At 44.6% G+C, this 25,101-nt stretch overlaps 2 protein-coding genes across 5 annotated transcripts in view; one reads left to right on the forward strand and one right to left on the reverse strand.

The window, feature by feature from the left end:
- The window catches only part of DYNC2I1 (dynein 2 intermediate chain 1), a 70,906-nt gene extending 56,597 nt beyond the window's left edge, over positions 1–14,309 (reverse strand). Inside the window, exon 1 of the mRNA XM_053259169.1 lies at positions 14,155–14,309. The gene's annotated coding sequence lies outside the window, so the exon portion shown is untranslated. The remainder of the gene's footprint in view (positions 1–14,154) is intronic.
- Positions 13,508–25,101, forward strand: part of ESYT2 (extended synaptotagmin 2) — an 89,625-nt gene continuing 78,031 nt past the window's right edge. For 2 of the 4 annotated variants that reach the window (XM_053259171.1, XM_053259172.1), the window contains exon 1: positions 13,509–14,319. In XM_053259171.1, the coding sequence (XP_053115146.1) occupies positions 13,984–14,319 (336 nt within the window). In that variant the 5' untranslated portion in view covers positions 13,509–13,983. Of the gene's footprint in view, positions 14,320–25,101 lie in introns of all 4 variants that reach the window. The other 2 variants (XM_053259170.1, XM_053259173.1) reach the window with 2 other exon arrangements.

Genomic DNA, 25,101 nt, shown 5'->3' on the forward strand with positions numbered 1-25,101 from the left:
GCATTATGCTATATCATAAGCGAACACTTGCTCTCTTATATTAGCTTTCTTTAGTTTAGACTCTACAGTGATCTCCATGTATATTAATTAAATAGCTGCAGCAATTAAGCTCTGCACTCTGTAACTGGAATGGTAGCTTCCTTGGACTTTGCTAAATAATCACAACCCCCAACATGTTCAACATAATGTGTGAATCACTGTACAGATCTGTGCTTTCGTATATTGTGCACAGATTGTATGTGTGTTGAACATAACATGAATAGGACTTATGTTATCATCCTTTTGGCAAATGCTGGATCCATTCTTCAAGTACACTCTGCAGGAGTATATAAATGCTGCTAAGCACAACAAATCTTGAAGTTCATATGATGAGTTTTGGATGTTAACTGCTGGGAGACCAAAATCCATGTGGGACACGCACATTTTCTACCATTCCATACAGTACAGGAAACCAATGTTTTAGTATTAAACCAGCAATGTACCTCAACCTGCTCACGGTGCCTAAATACTGCAGGATGTTTGTGCTGGCAGGTTTTAACATGTCCCCTGTGCATGGCTGGAGGGTAGGTTTAAGAAAAATCCATATGCTGAAAGGCTCTGTCCCTGCAGCATAGGTACAGCAGAATCCATGGCCCATGTTCTATTATATTTTGTCTTTTATAAAAATCCTCGTAATTCTCAAATTGTTGCCCTTTTAAACAAGTAACTGGGCTGATCTGATAAGTCCTATGTATATTTTCTTCTTTCTGATCAGGACTTCAATATTTCATATGAAGTAGCCAAATTTTGTGCGGTAGCCAGTAAAATTAGTCATGAATTAATTTCTAACTAGCTGGGCCGGGCGCAGAACATCTGCACCTCTGACGCCTGCCCGGCCTGCTCCTCCCCTCCCCGCCCACAATTTATGTCCTGCTTTTAAGCCGGCCCATCCCCTTCCTGCCGCCGCCTCCTCATCAGGCCCACTGGTTCTTCTTCCTGGCAGCTCAGCCACTTCCTCACCCTGGCGGCGTGGCCAGGCCCACCGCTGCCACCTCCTCACCCTGGCGACATAGCCGGGCCCACCACCAGCACTGCCATCTCCTCACCCCAGCGGCTGGGCCCACCACCACTGCCTCCATTATTTCTCCACATCCCATCGCTAGTCTCACTAGAACTGCCACGCATGGGATTAGCGACGGGTATGCCTAGGGAAAATAAATATACAGACTAGCTGGGCCAGGTGCAGAACATCTGCGCCTCCAGCCAGCCCACTCACCGCCACTACGTTTTCCTCCCCCCCCCCAGTTTTCTCATTGGCCACATCCCCCCCCACTTCTCCGCCCCCTTTCTGGCTGGCAGGCAGGCAGGCCTGCTTCCTCTCCCCCCGCCCACTTCTCCCCCCCGCCGCGCTTTCTGGCTGGTTGGCCGGCTGGCTGACCCGCTTCTCCTCCACCCCCTGCGCTTTCCGGCTAGCGGGCGAGCCGGAAAGCTGTCCCACCACCTTCTCCCACTTGTCCACTCCCGGTAGTGGCCATGAACTCCCGCCAGCTGGGTCGGGTCGGCCTGCCGCCACCTCCTGCTCCCGCTAGCTGGGTAGGGCCAGCCCGCTGCCACTGCCTCCTCCCACCAGCCCGGGCCGCCACTGCCGGCTGGCATCCCTATTTTCTCCCCCGTCAACATTGCTAATATTATCTGGCAGCTGCTCACAAACTCTCGTGAGAGCTGCCACAAATGGTATTAGCAAAGGGTACCTCTAAGAGAAATAAATATATAGATGTAACCTAGGCGCATTGGTAGGTATATTATTTTACAGACACTTTTAGGAGGAATTAATTTAACTAATGTTTTATGTTATATAGCCAATACTTTATGTGTGATGTTAAGTTGTTTTTGCTAATCAGTGACTGCTTTGGGTTAGGGTTAGATGAGAATGAAGAAATATATAAACCCCCACCACATGTAGTCTAAAATGGCACAATCCAGAATTCTACCGTCTCACTCTACCATCTCATTTTGGAAAATGTGTGATCAATGCCACTGAAAGTTGTGAAAGAATCATTCTAAATGCTCTAGACTGAATTTATAGGGCCGCTGATAGTTTCTCTCAGTCAGTCAATTTGTTATAATAGCCAAAATTCATCACAAAAGACCTAGCCTTTTCTCTAACATCAAAGAGAACCGCATATACAGTAAACATACAAGGGATAAAAATAAACATCAGAGGCAGTACAATGGACAAAAGAACTAGAAATCGTCATTGTTACATAAGATGATTGCTATGGTAGAGAATGGACATCAATTTGATGTATCCCCTCACAATCTTTTCTGCTGCCATGGCATATAGAACAGGCTTATAACTGACATCATTAGCAGAGTCAGATACCAAAAAAACCCAACTTGAATCCAACAGATTACAACATCAAATGCATCTGAAGACCTATGCTCAGGCAATACGTGTGGCAAAGAAGTGATTTTTGTTGTTATTGTTGCCTGTATTGCATCTGCAAGCTCTTGTCTAGCGGAGATGTTCAGGGTTGTGAGAGGGCTAGTACATGCCCCTCTTCCCTTGAATCAAAATCTGGAACTATCAATAACCCGTTGTGATGTTTTTAATGAGTTCTTCTTTGTGGATAAAATCTCTTGTATTCGGGCTGACAGACTCCGACCTCATAGTTATTGTAGACTCTAACGCGGAGGTGTCCAGCAATCCCTCTTAAGTGGTTAGGCTGGATCAGTTTAAGGTTGTGACTCCTCATGATGTGGACAATTCATGCTCACTGTCACCTTAAGTGGCGCAGCAGGGAAATGCTTGACTAACAAGCAGAAGGTTGCCGGTTAGAATCCCCGCCGCTGGTACTATATTGGGCAGTAGCAATATAGGAAGATGCTAAAAGGCAACATCTCATACTGCGCGGGAAGAAGCAATGGTAAACCCCTCCTGTGTTCTACCAAAAGAAAACCACAGGGTTCTGTTGGCGCCAGGAATAGAAATCGACTTGACAGCACACTTTACCTTTACCATAAGACGAGCTCTCCTTAAGGCAGAGCTCACTTCAGGGCTTCATGCACATTATCCGTCGCATTCACACCTCTTTTCTTGTTATCTTTAAGCCCACTGGACTTTCCCATTTCAGCTTGCAGAGGGATTTTAACTGGATATTCGAATTGCTTTTAGTTAATAGCTCACCTAGTGCTGATTGAAAGATGGTTTAGGGCCAGAAATCTGAGCTGAAATTCAGCACCAGGCAGGAACTCCCTCACATCATGTCCTCTTAACTCACATCTTAAGCAGAACCCCAACACCTGTGCTGATCTCTTAGACACATGATACAAGTGTATATAATGTACACTTGTTTCATGAATGTATATAATTATACAGTATACAAGTGCATCTCACTGAAGTAACAGAAACAATCCTCTTGCATAAGGAACAGACCAGACCTGTGCGTATTCACTCAAAGTAAGTCTCACTGTGTTCAATGGGGATTACTCCCAAGTAAAGGAATTGCTGCCTGAATCCAGCTTCTTCTCTTTCATGTTTTGTTCACTTGGCACAGTGAAAAACAAGTGTTAAATAATGTTTTATCAGCAAAGTCATTGTATGGTAATGGTTCCCAGCCAGCATTACAGGAACCCTTGGGGGTACTTTTAAGATTTGAAGTTGTAAGGAGTGCTCAGAGCCCTCCTTCCTCACCAACTCATCGGCCTGGTTTAAACAGTCATTCAAATCTAGGTTTAATGTGGGTTACCGACATTAGTGTGATTGTGTGAACCAATGCCAAAGCAGAAATCTTGGATTCATCTCGGACCATAAACCATCTGGCATGGGTTCAGATGATCACATGAAGACAGTAGCCTCTTTAGACAGTGAAGCGCAAGTAGTGCTCATGTTTTCAGTGGGGGGAAACAGGAGGAAGTCCCACCCCGCCACTGTCACTCACCCCCTTGTACCCAAAGAAAATGTTTACGGTGCAGTTTTTCTGAAGAGGGAGGCACCATAAGCATGTTCTCCAGCACAGCTCACTGAATTGCCAGTGAACACGCTTACAGTGCCTTCCCCTTAAGACAAATGGCGCTGTAAGTATGTTTGTGGGGTAAGAGGAAGTGAGTGGCAGTAGTGAGGCAGGACTTCCTCCCTGGTTTCCCCATCTGTAAGTGTGAGGGCAGCTTCTGCAGTGACATCCAAAGAAGGCTAGTAACTATATTAAACCTAGATTTGAATGTTTGTGTGAACCAGGCCAAAGGCTTGTGCTTAGAATGTGGCTCCATTGCCTCTTAATCATAGGACTTGGCTATGGCAGTCACTGGCTTTCATCCAGATTAAATTACTCATGAGTAGTGCTGTGGAAATTGCTGGGACAAGTTTACTTGTCCTATTAATTTCAGCAGAAATACTCAATTTGTCTCATAACTGTAACATTGAAGTGTGTGTGTGTGTGTGTATAGACACATACTAAAAATCATTATGGGCTACCTGAGCTGAAGGTTTCAGACAGAAGGAATACACCTGTTTTAAAAAAGGCTGATGAAATCTCCTGGTGTAAGAGATGCAGAATCCATGCCAGAATCCATACTCTTGAACCGTATATTCAATGCATGCACTATCTTAGTACAGTGTCCTCACATATAGATTTGCAAGTACATAAAATTATTCACACATGATGTTCAATGCACTTCATGTCTGTATCCTGATTTTGAGGAGGCCTGTGCCCAGATTCACTTTTAAAATGAACACAGGTACTGATATTCATACAAAAACATGTACATGTATAGAGACATCTGAATTCAGGAACAACGTAATATCTGAATGGGGCTCTGGATGACTGTGTATGTTTAATATTATGGAGTTGCCCAATTAGCTAGGGAGGATGAGAAGCCTATTAAGGACAAATTGGAGGAACAGGTGCCGGTTCCTCCTGTGGTATCACAAACGTGATTGAATGTACACAAACTGAGAGACAGAGTAGACTGTGCACAAAGGCAGAAGAACAAAGCAGATATTTTCTGTATAAAGGATGTGGTGGGATTGTGGGTTTTCACCCCAGGAAAGAAGAAATAGTCAGAGGCTGCAGTGGCCCAAAAAAGCAAAGCTCTTTGGTTTAGACATGCAACTTCCTCTGGGTTTGGGCCCATAGGGGTGTGGGTTTGAATTATTCCTGGCTAAGGGGATCCTGAGGCTAAGGTCCTACTTCAGGACCAGGTCAGCCCTAGAGTTTTTGGCAAACTATTACTTTGGTGCCTCCCCCCAACCCCCAATTCTGTTAAAATTATGTTCTGTTAGAATGTAATTATAACTCAACATAAGGGGACGCCACAGTTATACTTGGTGGCTGACACTGGCTGAGGCAGCGGGGCGGTGAGGAATTCGTAAGATGTCTTGATGCTGCTGCTGCTGCTGCTGCTGCCGAGCACTGCTGTCACCCCATGCTAGTGCCACCTAGCGCTGGTGCCACCCAGTGCTGGTGCCACCCAGCGCTTCTGCCCAGCTTCATGTGGCGTCCGCCTTTGCCGCACATCTCGCCCCCACCACTCAGCTGGCTGGTGCCTATGACCGGCAACGTTTTTAAAAACTTGGCTGGCCCCTCAAATGGCCGCCATGCATACTCGTCAGCCAGCTGAGTGACTAGTGACTGACTTCCAAAGGTAGGGGCATCTGAAGCAGGGCTATTGACAGACCTAGGCAGTCACCGAGGGCACCAGATATTGAGGGGCGCCCCCACTCCCTGCAGTGAATAGCCATGGCAGCTCCCAGTGGTGGCATGCAGACGGGGCAGGCTCTGCGAAGCGTGGAGGCGAGGCATGGGGGCAGGGCCGTAGAACACTTTATGAGGTTTTTAAAGGTATAACCTTTTTCACTGCCACCCTGCCTCAGCCACCAGTGGGAGCTGCCATGGCTATTCACCTTGGAATTCAGGTAGGTGGCTGCCAAGAACAGAGCTTTTTCTGTTCTGGTGCTCTGACTGTGGAATGCTTCTTCGAAACATGCTTGCCTGGCATCTTCTTTGGTGTCTTTTGGGTACCAATGAAAACTGTTGTATTCATCAAAGCCTTAGGCTGGTTTTAATGACAAGTAGCTTTTGGGGATTTTATCTGCTACACGACTGCTATTCTAAAATGTATTTGAATTAGGCTTTTCATTTGATTTTTTTGGGGGGGGGGCTTATTTTTATTTTTATTTTTATTTTTATGTAAGCTGGTTTGGACAACCACCCAACAGAGAGGCAGAATGGATGTGTTTCAAATGAACAAGCAAATGAATGACAGGAAGAGCTAAGTCTCCTATGTTCCTATATCTCGGGGCAGAGTGCATGTAGGAAGTTAATCCCTAATGTTCCCTGCAGTCCTAAACACACTGCCTGATATCCTGACTAAGACTTTGTTCTCGCCTGTAACATCAGTGCACATAACGCACTAGTCCCCGCACTACTCCCCATGCTTCCAAATTGTGGGGCACTCTTGCGCATGAGCGCAACTACTTTTGGAGCTCTTCCTCCCCCCACTCTTGCAGTATTGTGTTACAGCAGGAACATGTCCCTGACCCTAATCAGGGTTGCACAAGTTGGGTCCTCCCATTGTTGTTGGATTACAGCTCCCATTATCCCTAATTGTTGGCCACTGTGGGATGATGGGAACTGTATTCCAGCAATAGCTGGAGGGATGAAGTCATGCAGCCCTGCTCTAAGCAATGTGTTCATGATGGAGTGCTTTCAGAATGCAGAGAGAGAACAAAGGAAGCTGCCTTATCCCGAATCAGACCACTGGTCCATCTAGCTCAGTATTGTCTACACAGATTGGCAGCAGCTTCTCCAAGGTTAACAGGCAAGAGAGTCTCTCAGCCCTATCTTGGAGATGCCAGGGAGGAAACTGGAACCCTCTGCGTGCAAGCATGCAGAGGCTTTTCCCAGAGCGGCCCCATCCCCTAAGGGGGAATATCTTATAGTGCTAACACATGTCTCCCATTCAAATACAAACTAGGGCAGTGCCTGCTTAGCAAAGGGAGAAATTCATGCTTGCTACAAAAATGCTACAAAAATAGTTGCATGACCGTGCAAGAGCACCCATACTTTGGAAGCATAGGGATTAGCTAGCACAGCATGCATGCTGATGTTAGAAGCATGTATGCATTAGATAGGATGTATTGGCCACTTACTAGGGAGTAGGCCCATTGAACGCAGTGGGACTTGGCTTCTGAATAAATATGCATAGCATTGTACTCATGGGAACAGGGCTAGAAAAGGCTCTGCTCTGTCTGTGCCCTTGGAAAGCTGTCATCAGTCAGAGTAGCCAGTACTGGGCTACGTGGACCAAGTATCTAACAGTATAACACAGTTCCTTATAAGGCTGGGCTGGGTGAAGGGGAAGCAAACTTGTACATTTCTGCACTAGTTCAACTGACAAAATTTTCATACATTTCTGAATAGCGGTCTCCAAAGTTGTTGCCATTCCTAAAATGGTCAATTATTTCATTGCCTTTCAAAGAACTGTACAACATTACACCCAAATCCTACACTTAGAGCTGCTGGTGTTTAGGAATGCTGCCTCAGTCTGCAAGCCTTTTATCTAGTAATCCTAAAAATAATAAAAGCAAAGTGAGCCATCAAGTTGATTTTGACTCCTGGCGCCCACAGAATTTTCTTTTGGTAGAATACAGGAGAGGTTTACCATTGCCTCCTCCTGCGCATTATGAGATGATGCCTTTCAGCATCTTCCTATATCCCTGCTACCTGATATAGGTGTCTTTCCATAGTCTGGGAAACATACCAGCAGGGATTCAAACCAGCAACCTTCTGCTTCTTAATCAAGCATTTCCTCACTGTGCCACTTAAGATGACCCTAAAAATAATAGCAATATTATAATAATAAACACATGTAGGTAGTTTTTGTAAAGTGTTCAAAGTGCCTCACATTTATTTATATATCAATGAAGGTGGTATTCTCACCAGTGGGCCTGTCCCCACTGATGCTTGCAGGCAGTTTTCAGATGCAGTGGAAGTCAGCCGTTAAAGAAAAGCTCGCCTCTTGTGGCTTTTCCCCTGAAGTGCTGCAATCCATGGGCCATGAGCAAGCGAAAAAGGCTGTTAAACAAAGATTATTGGACATGGAATGGCAACGGGAGCTAAGCAAGGCCCCCAAACGTCTTAAATTATGGAGACATGCCTTTAGCACCAAGCCGGCTGATTACTGTCAAGCCCTAATAGTTTCCAAATATCACAGAGCATTTGCGTTGGCCCACTTCGATGTGTTGCCCTCAGCAGTGTTATATGGCAGATATGGTGGGACTCCCTACACTGAACGCTACTGCCTCTGTAGTACACAGGCCGTAGAGGATGTGGGTCATGTTTTATTATATTGTAACTTTTACAGGGATTCACGAGAATCACTAATTTTACCCTTGATTAAGGATCAAATGTGATCCTTAATCACACATGGCTAAATTTTGTTTAATAGCAATGAATATATGACAACAACTAATGGCCACTGTAGTGGAATAATTTATCATGCCGCTGTATATTCGTAAAGCTATGCTGTTGTTATACTGTACATGTATGACACCATGTTTTTCCTTCATGCTTCTGTACTGGTCAAAGACCGCAATACAGTTTATCTATCTATCTATTTGTATATCAAGAGTTTAAAATTGCAAGATGTAGTACAGATATTACTACAGATCTGGACAGATATTACACAAATAACACAAAGTCTGTTTGCAGGCTTACAATTTAGGGACACACACAACACATATTAGAAAGCAAAGGAAAGGTAAGGGAAAGTCGTTGGGAAAGGCCAGGGGAAACAGTTGTGTGTCGTCTTGACCTGACTTCAAATCCCCATTCAGCCATGAAACTCACTGGGTGACTATGGGCCAGTCATGTATCTCTTAGTCTAACCTACCTCACTGGGTTGTTGTGAGGATAACTATAATCATGCACACTGCTCTGGGCTCCCTGGAGGAAGAGTGGGATATAAATGTTTAAATATATATATATAAATAAATAAAATGAAGGAAGAGAGTTGAGTATGTGGCAGAAGGGCATTCCAATGTGCAAAGGATATCCCATACATTAACCGAGCAATTCTTACAACAGTCTTAGGAACATAGGAAACTGCCTTATTGAGTCAGACCATTGGTCCGTCTAGCTTGGTATTGTCTACCCAGACTGGCAGTGGCTTCTCCAAGGTTGCAGGCAGGAATCTCTCCCAGCTATAGCTGGAGATTCCAGGAGGGGAACTTGGAACCTTTTTCATACAGGCATGCAGATGCTGTTATCAGAGCGGCCCGGAATATCTTACAGGGCTCACATGTAGTCTCCCATCCCTATGCAAACCAGGGCAGACCCCACTTAGCAAAGGGGTCAATTAATGCTTGCTACCACAAGACCAGAGTCAAGACCAGAGTTGCCATGCCACCCGAAATTCTGGGTTTCACTCAGATTTTAAGTATCTCACCCAGATTGCTTAGCCCAACCAGATTCGCCCAGATTTCAGCTTTCAGTTTTTGTTTTGTTTTGTTTTTTAAAAGCTAAACTCTAGCCCTCGTAGAAGCGGAGTTATGGAGCAAAATGTGCAGTCACTATTCTGCTCAAAAATTATTTTCAAGCCAATTTACATAATATGCAAATTAGGCACCTGGATTTGGAAAGAATATGGCAACCCTACCAGCTCTCCTCTCCTAAAGGTAAAGTGTGCCATCAAGTTTCCTCCTCCCGTGCAGTCTGAGATGATTCAGCATCTTCCTATATCGCTGCTGCCCGATATAGTACCAGTGGAGATTTGAACCAGCAACCTTCTGCTTGTCAAACATTTCCTTGTTGTGCCACTGAAGGTAGCTCAGTATTATTGTCCCCATACTGCTGTTGGAAGCTAAAGCTGAGAGACATTAGCTTGCTAAAGGCCACCTTGTAGTTCCTAGAAGTAGCTGCATTTATGTGAGAGACTTCTTGGTTCACAGTTCAGTCCCTTAGTCACTTGGGTAGGACAGCTCAAGCGGATGCAAAGGCGTATCTAGGGAAAATAGAGCCTAGGGCAAGCACTGAAATTGCGCCCCCTGTCCAAACATCTGACACCCATCTTTTAGATAACTTTACTATAATATCAGCTGAAAAATATAAGTCAAGCTCGTTAATCTTTTAAAATTTCAAAAACTATTTAGCAGTGGACGTAGCCAGACCAAAAAATGCTGGAAAACAACAAATTTCAGTATGCTGGGGCTCATGAAATACCCAAATACTATGTGGAGGTGTACTTGGAAAACTAAACAGAAGTGCCTATCTAATTCTCTACTATGCATTGTAGCATCACTATTACATAAGTTTTAAAAATAATTGGAGAATTTGGCTTTTCCGAGATACTCTGGAAATAGTTAAAGGATATGCAGAGTAAACTGTGTCACTCCCTGGAATATATTCTAGTATTTCAGAAAGACAGTTAAAATGAGAGAAAGAAAGCAAGAAACTCCCAGTAGGCCTTAATACTAAGAATTTCACACTGATTCAAAGACAAACGCGACATTAATAGCCATATTATTAAGACATCACATTTAACTCACTTATCACAAGTTGTTGTTGTTTCCCTTCTTTTTCTTGTATTTAGGCTGGCCTTGGGCCGAAATAAACAAATACACACATACATACACACTTATCACAAGAAGCAAAGTAAGAACAAATGAATACAATCCTAGATCATAAGCTTCAGCTCAGTATTCACAAGCCCTGATTCTCTGTACATAGTGCCAAACTGAATATGTGTACAGACTTATATTATATTAAATTTTAAAAATATTTTTACCTGTAGCCCCTTTGGGGTGCTTCCTATAGGCCATGGGGGGGTCTGCAAAGGTTACTCCTCCCTCCGCAGGCCTCTAGGGCCTCACAGGGACCATTTGAGCATGTGCAGTGGCCATTTTTATAAATAATTTATTTTTTTATTTTATTTTTTACAGCCCCCATCCATGTTCTGGCTCAGTGGCTGGAGGCTGTCAGCACCTGGATGGGCCAAAACAAGCTCAGGCTTAATCCCTCCAAAACAGAGTTGCTCTTGTTCAGTTTGCGATCTGGCCAATTGCTGTGTGCGAGTTTATCCCTTGACGGGGTTGCACTTCCCTTGAGAGAGACGGTTCGTGATCTGGGGGTCCTTCTGGACTCGCGGCTCCTGCTTGAACAGTAGGTGGAGGCCATGGCCAGGGGTGCCTTTGTCCAGGTTCAGCTGGTTCACAAGTTATGGCCTTTTCTCGACCGGCAGGCCCTTGCAACAGTAACTCATGCTATTGTTACCTCTCGTTTGGATTACTCTAACGTAAACGTGCTCTACCTATGGTTGCCTTTGAAAACGTTTCGGAAGCTTCCACTAGTCCAGAATGCAGCGGCCCGCCTCCTTATGGGTGGCCATAGATTTTATGGTCGCTGCACTGGTTGCCTATTCACTTCCGGGTCCAATTCAAAGTGCTGGTTCTCACCTACAAAACCCGTATGGGCTTAGCACCTGTATATCTCCAGGATCGCCTCTCTCAGCCAGTTGTATCCTGTCCTGTGAGGTCTTCTCAGCTGGCCCTCCTTAGTGTAGTGAGGAGGGCCTTCTCTGTAGCTGCCCCTCTTCTTTGGAACACTCTTCCCCCCCCACCCGATTCATTCAGCCCCTTCCTTAGTTGCTTTTAAGGCCCTTCTTAAGACCTACCTCTTTCACCAGGCATTTGCCCTTTATTTGTTTTTTATTGGTATTGGTATTGTTGTTGTTCACTAGCTAGAGTCTTTGGAGGAAGAGGTATACAAGAAAATTTAAATTAAACAAACAAACAAACAAATATTACATCCCAGACACAGCTGATCATCTCAGTGAGAATCAGACCTGTTGCTTAGCTCTAAAATAGAAATAATTAGGTTCTGCACAAGATAGTGTTGCTGTTACTGTCTCCTGCTGTTGCTCCCCTGCAACCGGTACTGAGAGGCATCTTGCCTCTGAGGCTGGAGGTGGCCCATAGCCACCAGACTAGTAGCCATTGATAGACCTGTCCACCATGAATCTGTCTAAGCCCCTTTTAAAGCCATCCAAGCTGGTGGCCATCTCCACATCCGATGGCAAAGAATTCCATAGATTAATTATGCACTTTGTGAAAAAGTACTTCTTCTTGTCGGTCCTTAATTTCCCAACCTTCAGTTTCATGGGGTAACCTCCGGTTCTAGTGTTGTGAGAGAGGGAGAAAAAATTATCTCTGTCTACCCTCTCCACTCCATGCATAATTTTATACACTTTGATCATGTCTCCCCTTAGTCGCCTCTTTTCCAAGGTAAAGAGCCCCAGATGCTGTAGCCTAGCCTCATAAGGAAGGTGCTCCAGGCCCCTGATCATCTTGGTTGCCCTCTTCTGCACCTTTTCCAGTTCCACAACATCCTTCTTAAGCTATGGTGACCCAAGCTGTACGCAGTACTCCAGATGTGGCCGTACCATAGATTTGTATAACGGCATTATAATATTAGCATTTTTATTTTCAATCCCCCTCCTAATGATTCCTGGCATGGAATTAGCTTTTTTTCACAGCTGCCATGCATTGAGACGCCACTTTCAAGGAGCTGTCACCACGACCCTGAGATTAGTAGTGTGCATGGTTCGGTTCGGGCACAATTGAAAAGTCCTCCGGCCCTCCGGACCTCTGCCGCTGGCGAAGACGAGCGCACACGCCGCGCAGGGCGCATGCACACCGCTAGCTGTTCTCCGTTTAAGGCTTAGAAGGACAACGACGGGGGCAGGGGCGGCAGGGAGGAACTCTGCCGCCCCAAGATTTTTTAAAGCACCAGTGCCGGAGGGGGAAGAGCGGTGGGGGGGGTAAGTACTACCACCCCCCTTAAAGCGACACTCCCCCCAGTGCCGGAACATGCTTCTGTGGTTCCATGCACATCCCTACCTGAGTTCCCTCTCCTGGTCAGTTACGGACAGCTTCGATCTCATCTGCTTATATGTGAAGTTGGTGGTTTTTGCCCCAATGTGCATCACTTTACACTTGCATTGAACCGCATTTGCCATTTTGTTGCCCTTACTTACTTGTTTGGCCTGGCCTTACAATTTAATCTTTTTAAAAAACAAATTTTGAAGTATGTTAATTGGTTTTAAATGGTTTTGAATTGTTTTTAAATTTTTATACTGTTTTGAGCACTGTGTTTTGAATGGTGTTTTTATGTCTTTTAAAACTTGTACTCCGCCCAGAGCCTTCGGATGGGGCCATTTATAAATGTAATAAATAAATAACAAATAAATAGTCAATAAGTAAAGAAGAAAAGTTTGCAAGCGGGAGAGGAAATTGCACGTAGAAACCGCACAAATATCACGGGAACTTATTTAAGGACTTTTCTACTTTGCTTGAAAACGTTGGTTGAGCACATATGGACGACGGCGTCTGTTTTTCTTTTAAGGAATTTAAAGTGTCTTGTTTTTTTAAGGATGGGTTGTTGTTTTTGGGTGGCAGGGCGTGTCTCCGACGCGCGTTTATAATAAGACAGAGGCAACCGAAAGGCACTCCCTGGCGTGGAAAGCGCCAATGGGCGGCAGAGACTGAGCCAGGCGAGGAGGGGGCGGAGTCTGCCGAAGAGGCTCCGAGCTTTCGACCTCAGCGAGTGCGGGCCGGGCGCCCCCGCCCCCCTGCCGCGTTCCTTTCTCCACGTCGCTGCTGCCTGCCGCCCCTCCCTTCTCAATCGCTTGGGCTGCCCCGCTGCCTTCTGCGCATCCCCCCCCCTCACGTTCCCTACGGAATGGCTCATCCCGAGGCAGGCAGTCGACTCCGCCTCCTCAGAACCCGGAAGCAGGCGGGTGGGGGCGGCTGTTGTCGTCGGCCCGCCAGCGGCTGCTGGGCGGGAGCGAGGGGGCTGAGCGCGCGCGCCAGGGAGGCATGCGAGGAGGTGGGGCCGCCGATCCCGCCCGAGCCCTGCCCCTGGGCCCGCCCTCCGCCAGCGCCTCGGCGGCAGCAGCAGCAGCAGCGGCGACCGGAGGAGGAGGAGGAAGAGCGCCCGCCGAGAGAGCATGAGCGGCGCAGGGGCCCAGCCGCAGCCGCCCCCCGGGCCGAGCCCTGGGCCCGGGGGGGATTCCGAGCCGCCGCCCCCGCCGTCGATGCTGAGCGTCGACTTGCCCAGTCTGGTGTCGCAGTTCGCGCGGAGCTTCGCGCTGGTCTTCCCGGTCTACGTGCTGGGCTACCTGGGGCTGAGCTTCAGCTGGGTCCTGGTCGCCCTGCTCTGCCTCTTCTGGGTGCAGAGGCACCGGGGCGGAAAGAGCTCCCGCCTGGGCCGGGCGCTCGCCTTCCTGCAGGACGAGGAGCGGGCCGTGAAGCTCGCCGTCTCCACCGGCGACCTGCCCGCGTGGGTGAGTGTCAGTGGCTGCCTGGCATGCTCGGCCCCGCCTGCCCTCCGCTCCACCCGCAGGCAGGCGCATCACCCCCCTTCCCCCCGCCCCCGCTCTCCTCGGACTTTTGCAGCGCCGACTCCGAGGTGGGGCTGATCCTGCCCTGGACCCTGCTGGCGCTTCTGTTTTTCGCCTCTGCTGCAGATGCTTTAAGGGGGAGTGGTGCTGGGGTTCGGGGCTGCGCTTCCGTAGTAGCCTCTCGCACCACACCCCTGGCAGGCATTGATTGCCACTTCAGCTTCAGTGTGCGGAGGTCGGCCTTGAGCAAAGCATGCTTTAATAGCTGTCCCACCCGTTTCAAGGCTGTGTCCCCCTCGCCTTCCGCATGCCGGAGGCATCTCGGGGCTTAGCCCTAGGCCAAGTGCAGCCACTGCCAGCGTGCCCTCTGTGCTGAAAACTCATTGCATTCTTTTTCTTTTCTGGCATCAGCTGCTTCTACTCTTGCTGGATGGGCTGGGCTGCAACCCCTAAGCTTCCTTGAAGTAACTTCCATTGGCACCAGTGGATATGTTAGGACCACTTCATGCATTACATTAAAAAACAAAACCCAGATATCTGCATTTCCTTGCTGGTGATCTTTGAACAACAGTGACTGTTCTGAAAACATGTAAGCAGTGTCCACCCAGGAACCCTTGGCCAGTTGCAGCTGGTACACTTGTTCTCAATCTAGGAACTTGTCACCAGTCTCTTTCCCCATTCCTCACTTTACTGGACATATCTCCTTCCTAGCTCACAGAGTGCCTAATCAACCCTCCTCTTGCCTTTCTGGATGAACTGTTGTGGAATGCTTCTCTGGATCCCATATTTGCTTCAGTAAGAGCAGCCAGCATGCCCCTGTCATTTTGAAACTGGCATCCTAGTAATCCCATTTGATCCATCTCCCTCCCCTCTGCCCCACAGGCTTTGACAGGTAGCTGTGAAAACTGAAGACTTGCCCAAATGTACTTGGCCCTATGGTGACACCAACCAATTTTATTTGGGAATCATGCTGGCCAATTTTAAATCTGTAATTTCAGATAATGTGGCAAAGTTCTGTTTTGTGGCGTTGAAGCTCCTTAAAGACTGTATTAGTAATTTGAACATTTTGTGATTTTGTAAACTTTTGAAATTCTTGAATTTTCTTATTAATGCTATTTATTGTTGTTGGTTGTTAATCTGGTCTGTGACCACAATAAACATACTACTACTACTACTTGGTCCTATTATACACCAAAAAGGTGTACTCTCTGCCGTATTTTATCTGAAAGTTTGTGGAGAGGCACATAGGTGCTTTTCAAGGCATTGTGGTTTCCCAAAAATTCCTTGGTTGATAGCTGTCTTGTTCTCTTTCAACTGTGAACTTGCTCACCCTCTGGCTGGTTACTGTCATATTCTTATGAACAATCTAGGTTGGGTTGCCTTAATTAAATAGTAACATCTTCCAGATGAGGTCCTTGACTTTTAAATGCTTCATCCCGTTAATATCTGTGTGAAGCAAGCAGGAGATGGTGGCTTGTGGGTGTGTCTTCCATCTCATTAAGAACTTCAGTATGCAGGCAAAGCTTAAAGACTCCACTAGGATTTCTGCTAACAGATTAACCCAGTATTTTAATTGATTCAGCTTTTGATGCTAGGACAGTCTTAGTATGGCACACTTCTTAGTTGATGTTATTCCCAATTACACAAGAAGCGTATATTATTAAATGTGGTTTCTCAAGGTGAGCTGAGGAAGTAGCTGGCTGAGACCTGGTTGGGCAAAGCTTTTGTGAGAGCAAAATGCAGTTCAGTTTCTGAGAGCTGCTGAATATTCAGAAGTGTGGCTCACTGTGGGGAACAGAATGAGAAGCTACTTAACTCTATTAAGGTTTAGTGAGCAGAAGGAGAGTGGGAAAAGTATATTCAGAGGGTTGTGTAGTTTGGGAAAGTGTGTCCAGGCCCATCTAAGAGCATTTTACACATGCACAGTCATTTATGTTCAAGGGAAAGAGATCTGTATGTGTAAGGGTTGACTTAAGAACTTAGATTACAGTGAATCAGAGTATTGGAAATGACTGTTGGGTACCTAAGAATCCTGACTAAGTTTTGTGTGTGTGCATGCACACGCACACGTGTTGCAATGTAGGGCTGGGTTTCTCTGCCTGAAGTGCCTCCTATAATGTATTGTTTTTGTTCATGAGATGATTGGAGTGTGCACACTCCAGAGACTTCTTTTTGGCTGAAAAGCAATAAAAAGCTGTAGCGACAGGAGATCACTGTATATACAGCAGGTAGTAGGGGTCGGGGACACCAGACATGATAAGATCTGGGAACTGGAGGTACAAATTGTTGAGACTGCAGTATAAAGAAAGTACACATATGGAATAAATCAGTAGCCTGCTTCATGCTTGTGTTGGGCATACCTGGCAACAGCACCAGTGGCTTCTGGTTGTGTTGGTCCAAGAATAAATATGCCTTAAAAACCAGTGCTAGCACTAGATTGTGGGGAGGCCTGGGGAAAAGCCCTGCACTGGGCCCTCATGCTCCCAGGTAGCAGGTGATGATGACTCCTACCCTCCCCATCAGCAAATGGGGAATCTTCAGTAGCAGCTCCTCCCACTCTCACCCTCAGAGGCTAGGCAGAGCTGCTGCTGTGCCCTGCTCTCACTTGCTGATGAGAACAAAAGGTGGGAACAGGAACCACCACTGCTGTTGAGGCTGTTGGCTGCTCCTTTTCCCACTGTCCCCTCTGGCCAGTGGACTTTCTCGAAAGACCCTTATATCATCCAAAGCCTTGGGAGAAAGCACACTGATTAATGGAGAGGACAGGAGAAGGAGCTGCCATCATGCACGTCTCTTGGCAAAGAGGCTCCTGTGGCAGCTTCTGCTCTTTCCATCAACCAGTCAGAGCACCTGCTGGAGGGCCTGTGACAATGCTGGGACTCTGGGTAATGCTCCCTTTTGTAGATGGGAGTGTGGTGTTGGGGAAGAAGCAGCTCTTGACCATAAACTGCTACCAATACTACCAGTTGTTCAGGGAAGGATCCAGCCAGTGTCCAGTCTGACTGATCTCTAGTCCCATCCCTGCCATGTAAACTTACTTGTTGATTCAACAGATCTTAGAGTCAGGTGGCATGTGCTAATGATCTTGCCATTATGCAAGCAATTATGAGAGATTGTATGCTTAATAAGCCACCACATTGATCTTCTGATGGATCTTTTGGTGAGAAGTGGAATTAGAATTGTGCAAGCAACACAAGGTGTCTTCATTAGAAATACCATATCTGTATATTAAATTATAGAAAATATCAGTGTAAAAATACCTATACTTCTGCATGCCAGACCTCTTATGGTTCATCTTAAAATAAACTTGCTTTGATTGCATTTAATATAGTTCTGTGATCCTGAGTGAATGCATGACATGTATTTGTGTAGCTCCTCTTCAGTACTAATAAATATTGGCAAGTTGAGACATCTTTTTCCTCAAAGGGACTACCACCTGTGCCTTTATATTTGGAGTAAAAATAACTTAGTTTTGAGACTGGGCAAGTAGGGATTTGTCGTGTTTTGTGCCCATCATAAAAAGTCTTGCTTGCTGCAACTGGTAGTAGGAGATGGGTACATTGGATGTGGCAGCACCACTGGGATAGGAGAGTCCTTTCCTGATGCAGAAATACTGCCTGCTGCAATGATGCCTTTTTCCTGCTCCCCTTCCCCATCTACTGTAGGAGGAAGGACTCCTGTTCTGGTTTTTAGGCAGCTTAGAAAGGAGGCAGGATAATAGAACAAATCAACATCCTGTAGGTGACTTTTTTACTGGTGTAAGGGAATAATACTTGCCCCCCCCCCCCGTGTTCCAATATATATTCAGACTTGCACCTTGAAGTGTTCTCTTCCCCAAAGGGGGAGAAGGAATGTCTGCTGAATTTTCAGAAGCATGGCTGTTGTTTGCAGTGGTCAGAGGGTGAGGAACTTGCCCCGCCTAGCTCCTTGCTTCTCCCCATATTCCACATAAGAATACAATATTTGTGTTGGATTTCTATCCTGCTTTTTCCAACAGGCCCGGAGTGACTTACAGCATTATACGAATACAACAAATATTTATATACCGCTTTTCAACAAAAGTTCTCAAAGCAGTTTACATATAGAGAAATACATAAAATGTCTCCCTGTCCCTGAAGGGCTCACAATCTAAAAGAGAAACATAAGAAAGACACCATTGCAGCAGCCACTGGGGGGATGCTGTGCTGGGGCTGGATAGGGCCAGTTGCTCTTCCCATGCTAAATAAAGAGAATCACCAATTTTAAAAGGTACATCTCTTGTTCAGTTAGCAGGGGTCCTGTTCTTTTAAAAAAAAATAAAAAATCCTGTCCTAAAAGGGCTCACAATCTTTAAAAAAAAAAAGGGGGGGGGAGGAACTGTCAGAAGGAAAGGGTGGAGGAGGTACTTGGTCCTCCTCAGGCTGATGGAGGGGCCTTGCTGCTTTGCCTCACCCTCTCCTGCAGCCTGATGGTAAAATGCTTTAGATACTGGCCTTTCAAAATGTCTACTAACTTGCATTTGCTAACATCTGAGCCTGTATCACAAAATCTGAAAATTAAATTATTCCAACTGTTGCATTCGCTGTTTGTTCTATTCTTGAACTAAAACAAAGCAAGAATACAGTTTGTGCTTTGAACTGGGGAGGAAGAGTTCAGTGTTAATATACTGTGTTTTTCTTCTCTTGGTAGCATAATCAATTGAAATGTCTTTGTTTTGTTGTTGGCGGTATAAATAATTCAGGTAGTGGAACTAAAGATCAGTGTTTGCTATATGTTCATTGAACCCTGCATATGGTTTGTTAGTTCCTCCGTCTTCAGGTGTGTTTTTATTTATCCAGATTCTCTTAGAAGAATCATCACAACTTCTTTCTAGCAAGAGAGGCTGCAATCCTAAATAGACCTAATTGGGGAGTAAGTCTCATTGAGCACACTGGGGACATTTCTGGGTAAACATGCTTAGGATGTCACTGCATGTGTGTTAATACCCTGATCTAAATGTGCTCCATTGACTTCAGTGAGACTTGCACTATGGACACATTATTTGGAAGCAAAATGTGTTTCTGTTAAGGTTGATTATTAGAGGACTACTGGCTAGAATTCGGTAGTGAAGTCTTGTCTAATTTTGACAAATGAACACTTCTCTTGCAGAACTTCTATGTTTATAAAAACTTCTAGAAGAATCTCTTTGAATAGCATTCCCCTTTAATGAGTCAGTGCAGCAGCACCCCCCCCCTCAAAACTAACTTCTGGTGCAATTGTAAAATTCTTACCCACAAGTTAGATCTTTCTTGCAGTCCTGATTATACTTTCTTAGAAGCAAATTCTATGTATTTCAATGCATCTTACTTGCAAGTTAGAGAATTCAGCTTCATAGTGCTTTGCTTTGTTTTTCTTGGATGTGTCATTGAAATCAGTGGGACTTCAGACTAAATACACTTCTGTCGGTGGCGGGGGTGGAGGGTGAACTGGGGTAGAGATGGCTGGCTGACTTAATTAAATAATTTGCAATGAATTTGTTACTAAAAATGAGACGGTAGTTTGGCTTTGGCTGAAAATAACTCCTAAGATGAGCATTACATTGTCATTTGGCTGTCCTTATCACATAGCAGCCTGGCTTAAGTGTTACATTTCCACTTGATCAGACATCCCCCTTTGCCTGTCAGTAACATAGTTTGACTATAGGTCAGCCAGGATACCTGAAATATTTACTACATTGCATTAGAATGACGATATTGGCATAATTCTTGGGATACCTGTTCAGAGTGCTGTTCCCATAACCTTTATATGCCTTCATCTAGTTGTCAGCATTAGTGTCCTTATTTGAGTTGTGATGGTGATGCAGTATTCAGTTCCTGTGTATAATAACAGTATTATTTTACCCTGGGCCTCTAATACTGAGATTCTAAAGATATATACATGTCTGTTGACTTATGCCTTGGCATGTTTCAAATAGCATGTTCCAAATTCAGCAAGTACTAACAGAGTTGTCAACAAATGAGATGGTGTTAGGTAGACAGAGAAGAGAACTGCTTAGGCAGTTCAGTTTGGATGTGCAATTCTCAGGAGTGCTGCATTTGCAATGAGATTTTGCAAGTATGAAGGGCCACATGTTACAATGTTTCCATCATTACTTCTTGAGAAAGTACCATTGTCAGGGTGGCTGTGCCCTTTGCATGATCCAGACTTTCTTCCCATCATGCTGCATTCTTAACAGGTTAGCAGAGACAGTACAATTCCTCAAACTTCATTGTAATGAAAAAGTGCTGTGGCACTTTCATGGCAGGAGTTAATAAGTTGGACTTTAAGGAGCTGTAGCAACTTATGGGTTTTCCATGATTTTGATGGCTGAAATGTCGTTCCTCTTCTGGAAGTTGTGGCGTTGAAGCCTCCAACTGAAATATATTCTCTTAAATTTTTAGAACTGACTTTTGGCTTCTCTGCACTAAGTGAATGAAAACTTAAATTGGCTTGTTTGTTCAGTCATATAGTGTATTATGCATCCTTGACATAGCACTTCAAAGGCGTGTCTACAATGTACGAGAGCTTCCTGCTTCCAGTTGCAGTGATTATTCACTGCATTTGGCTAACTGTTGACATGATATGTTTCTGGTCATGTGCTCCTTACCTTTGCTGTGGTATTGGAATTGATGCAGTGTTCTCATAAGTTGTACTATTCTGGGAAGACATAGCTTTCATCTCCCACACTCATTTAGAAGTACTCCTCCTCCATTCTTATTAAAATAAATACAGGAGCTACTAGGGTCTAGTCTAAGGTCTCATCAAAGAGAATTGGTGGCATCTGTCTCCCAACCAATTTGCCTCCAGTACTATTGCTGTCCCTTTGTTCTTAGCACCTGTCTGTCTTTTTTGTCTGCGCTCTTAAATGAGGAGAACATTTGGAATATGGAGGACATAAGGGTGACACCACTTACTCAGTTTATTCTTGTCTTCCAGTGGGTTAACATGAGGTTCACTATAGTTGTGTGTATGGTCAACATTGTGGTCCCATACTACTTTGTATGATAAGACGGTCATTTTTTTAATTTTTAAAACATTGGAAAAACAGCATCCTTAGTTTCATCTGAATTATTTGACCAAGAATGATCAGATTGCTATGTCAGTATCTTGAAACTTAAAATATTTGTGTATTCCAGTGCTGTGTTGTTCTTCTGAATGAAAATGAAGTATTGATCTTCTGGTCTAATTTGTGTAGCCTGGAAATTAAGCATGTAGTTGTTTGGTTTAATGTACAACATTGGGCCTCGTGGTGTCAACACTACTATAGGGAAGGCATCATCAGAATATGACTGATTGACTTGGACATGCAAGTTAATGCAGCTTTGATTTCATAGTATATTAGTTTCAAAGTGTGTGAGAATCAGCATAATGGGACAAGCTGAGTGGCAGATTTTTCTTTACAGACTATGTATGTGTCTGCTTACATAGGTGTTGCTTTGGGAGGGGGATTTCCATTATTTCTGAGAGGGAAAATAGATCTAGGTGGTATATTCCAAACACCTCTTCATCTCTACTCCTATTTTTAGTGTGGTGTTTATTCAACATACTGTTTTCTCAACTCTGGTTCTTCAGTCATGCATAAAACAGCAGGCATATAATTGCAGGGCTGTGGGAGGTCCTGAAGATCACATAACTTATCCCCCAGCTCAAAGGCAGGATCCTCAAGGCATTCACCATGATTTGTATTTCATGTCAAATCCCCGAAAAGATTAACCCATCTCATCCTGACTCTTTAATGTGCCACAAGCAGAGCACAGAAGTAAGCAAGATGCCTCATGTCAGACGTGTACATCTGCAGGCACTGGCTGTGAATACTGAGTTCGGTTGTCCATCAGGCACGCTAGAACTCTCTCTAGAATAGTAACCACTGTAAACACAGTTGCATTCTGATTTATTCTGTTCAATAACTGAAATGAAAGCACTAAGGAAATAGGTTCAGTGTATACAAAAGCTATTTGGATACTATTTTCTGCAGTCAAATGGAGTACCTTAAAGCAACTGAGAACGACACAAACTCTGCAAAATGAGCTTTGCTAGAAATTGATATGTGAAGTAAGTTTAGTTCCTCATTGAATCTGGAGGGTACTAAAATCTCCTGGTGTATAGTAGTTGCTGACCCTTAAAGTTGCACAGTGTGTACCAGTCTGCTACTTAAAATAAGAGCTTGGCACTAACTTATCAATGGGTTGTTTGGCTCAAGAATCCATCCAAGTAGCTGGTGGGTGTCTTGTGCTCTTGTGTGCTGTTCCTCCGTCTATGCCAAATACTCTCTGTCGGAGACGGAGCTTCAAATTCTGAAAAGAGATGGCGAGTTGATCCTCTTGCTTGCATTTTAATCCTAAAGGCTCTACTGATTTGCCAGATATAGAAGAGAACATCAGTCTAGTATTAGAAATGTGTGGTGAACTATGACGAAAAGGTCAGGTTTAAAATGCCAGTGTTGAAATCAACCAAATAAATGTTTGAAATGAGATGACTTTAGTAGAAAATGCTTTCCTAGCCAAAAGGCCGAGAAGCTACACTACAGCATATATCAGTAGTTATTCAATTCTAAACCCTATTAGAGATGACTTCTAGGAAAGTTTAGAAAATGTAGCGACCAGTGACCCGCAGAAAACCAGGGGTTGTATTTTTTTTTTTAAAGGGTTGTGGCTTCTAGTAATCTGCAGATTCCTGACCAGAAGTTTTTTGTGATGGTTCTTGAAGCTGCTTAGTAACTCCTGCTGCACAGTAAAAAACAACAACACCCCAATCTTTGTATGGTTTGATATAAAGTTTATGGGAGGCTGGTGGTTGTGTGGCCAGTTACATTTATTTCTGCCAGTGAGTGTGGTATTGTAATGGAAGCCTTTATGTTTGAAAACAGTTTGGGGCTTCATAAATCATGAAAGACAAGTGTAGTATATAGACATTTAAAACTGGCAATATGAAAAATGCCTCCTGAGTTCAGGTGTTCCTATTTAACAAAGCCTGACTGCCATAAACGGGTGAGATAATGTAATCCTTACTGTGCTTCTCTCTCTGTGCCGCCTGATATGCATCCCTACGCAGTGAGTTTATATTCACACACGTGTGAATGTAAAGAGGTTACGTTTAAATGATTGCCTCTGTAGGCAAAGTAGGACTAGAGGTGCTACAGGGAACTTGGTGTGCTGTGGATGCGTGTGTTGAAAATCTGTGTGAGCTCTTGGTTCACAGAAGGTGACCTTGCGGTTGATATGCACAGAAGTGACCTTAGTGCTCTGAAGATTCAAAATTCAAGGTAATGTCTGTTGGTTTACAACCTGCCATCAGACATCACAGGAGCTAACCCTATATGTACCTTGTTACCTGAACAGTTCAGAGTGGATCTGTGCAATCTGTATTTTACTCCTTGTTAATCTTTAGCTTTTGTGACACATGGTTTTGAGAGCAGTGTTTTGGATAGACTAAATGAGAGAGGTCAAAGCTCAATAACAGAGAGATACAAGAGGCCCCAGGTTAAAGCCCTAGTATCTCCAGTTAAGAGGACATCTAGTAGTTGGGTTTGGGAGGAGTTGCCATAGTCCTGTAGATAGTCTCCCGCTGAAAGTAGACAGGACTGATCTGATTCAGAAGGTGGCAGCTTCGTATGTTCACATAAATACTGTTATATCATTTTAAAATTCTGGAAAACCAGTCTGAAATATTTGCTCGTGATCATTAGTAGCATTCGTTAAATTGTAGGAACATGGTCTCCTGACAGAAGGTATTTCAAGTAAATCTTGTTTTTGGAGGTGTGGCACTCAACTCTATTCTGGTGGTTCAAACCCTTTGATTTTCCTAAGCAGAAGCATGTTCTCAGCTTTTTTCTCTGTGTTTCTGTTAGAGATTCTGCAAAGGCAGGATGTGAGAATTCGGTTTCCTTGAAGGCTTAAACAACATTAATGGCAGTTCCTCCCTCCTTTCATGATCATATCTTTCGGAATATTTTTGTTTTGAAAACGTAGTATAGCTGAGACTTGGTAGAATGACTGCCTGGATTGGAATGTAGGAATTGAAGGATATAACATGTTCAAAAAGAGTAGATGCAACAGGAAGGGAGGGGGAGTAGCACTATGTGTCAGATATATACACCTGCACATAAATCGAAGACTCTGAACATGGTAGCTCAGAGATCATCTGAGTAAAAATAAATGGTGAAGGAAATAAAAGCAATATTGTAGTTAGAGTTTATTACAAGCTGCTACGATGAAGAGATGTGGAAGATGCTTCTGAAACAAATGTTTCAAAGAAGCAAAAATTAGTAGCAATGGAGGACCAACTATCCAGCTACATATTGGGAGATTAATGCTGGTAGCCTACTTTGTGGCACAGCGGGGAAATGACTTGACTAGCAAGCCAGAGGTTGCCGGTTTGAATCCCTGCTGGTATGTTTCCCCGACTATGGGAAAGACCTATATCAGGTAGCAGCGATATAGAAAGATGCTATACTGTGCAGGAGATGGCAATGATAACACCTCCTGTAGTCTACCAAAGAAAACCACATGGCTTTGTGATAGCCACGAGTCAACACCAATTCAACGGCACACTTTACCTAAGCAATCTCTGACAAATGCCTAACATCCCTTGCTGACAACATCCTCTTGCAGAAGATAGAGGAAAGAACAAGGGGATTGGCTATCCTTGACTTGATCGTAACTAATAGGGAAGATAAAGTAATGGGAACTTTGTGGGAAAGTGAACACGTAATGCTGGAATTCTTGATTT

Source organism: Hemicordylus capensis, chromosome 6 (genome assembly GCF_027244095.1).
Source record: "Hemicordylus capensis ecotype Gifberg chromosome 6, rHemCap1.1.pri, whole genome shotgun sequence".
NCBI classification, from domain to species: domain Eukaryota; kingdom Metazoa; phylum Chordata; class Lepidosauria; order Squamata; family Cordylidae; genus Hemicordylus; species Hemicordylus capensis.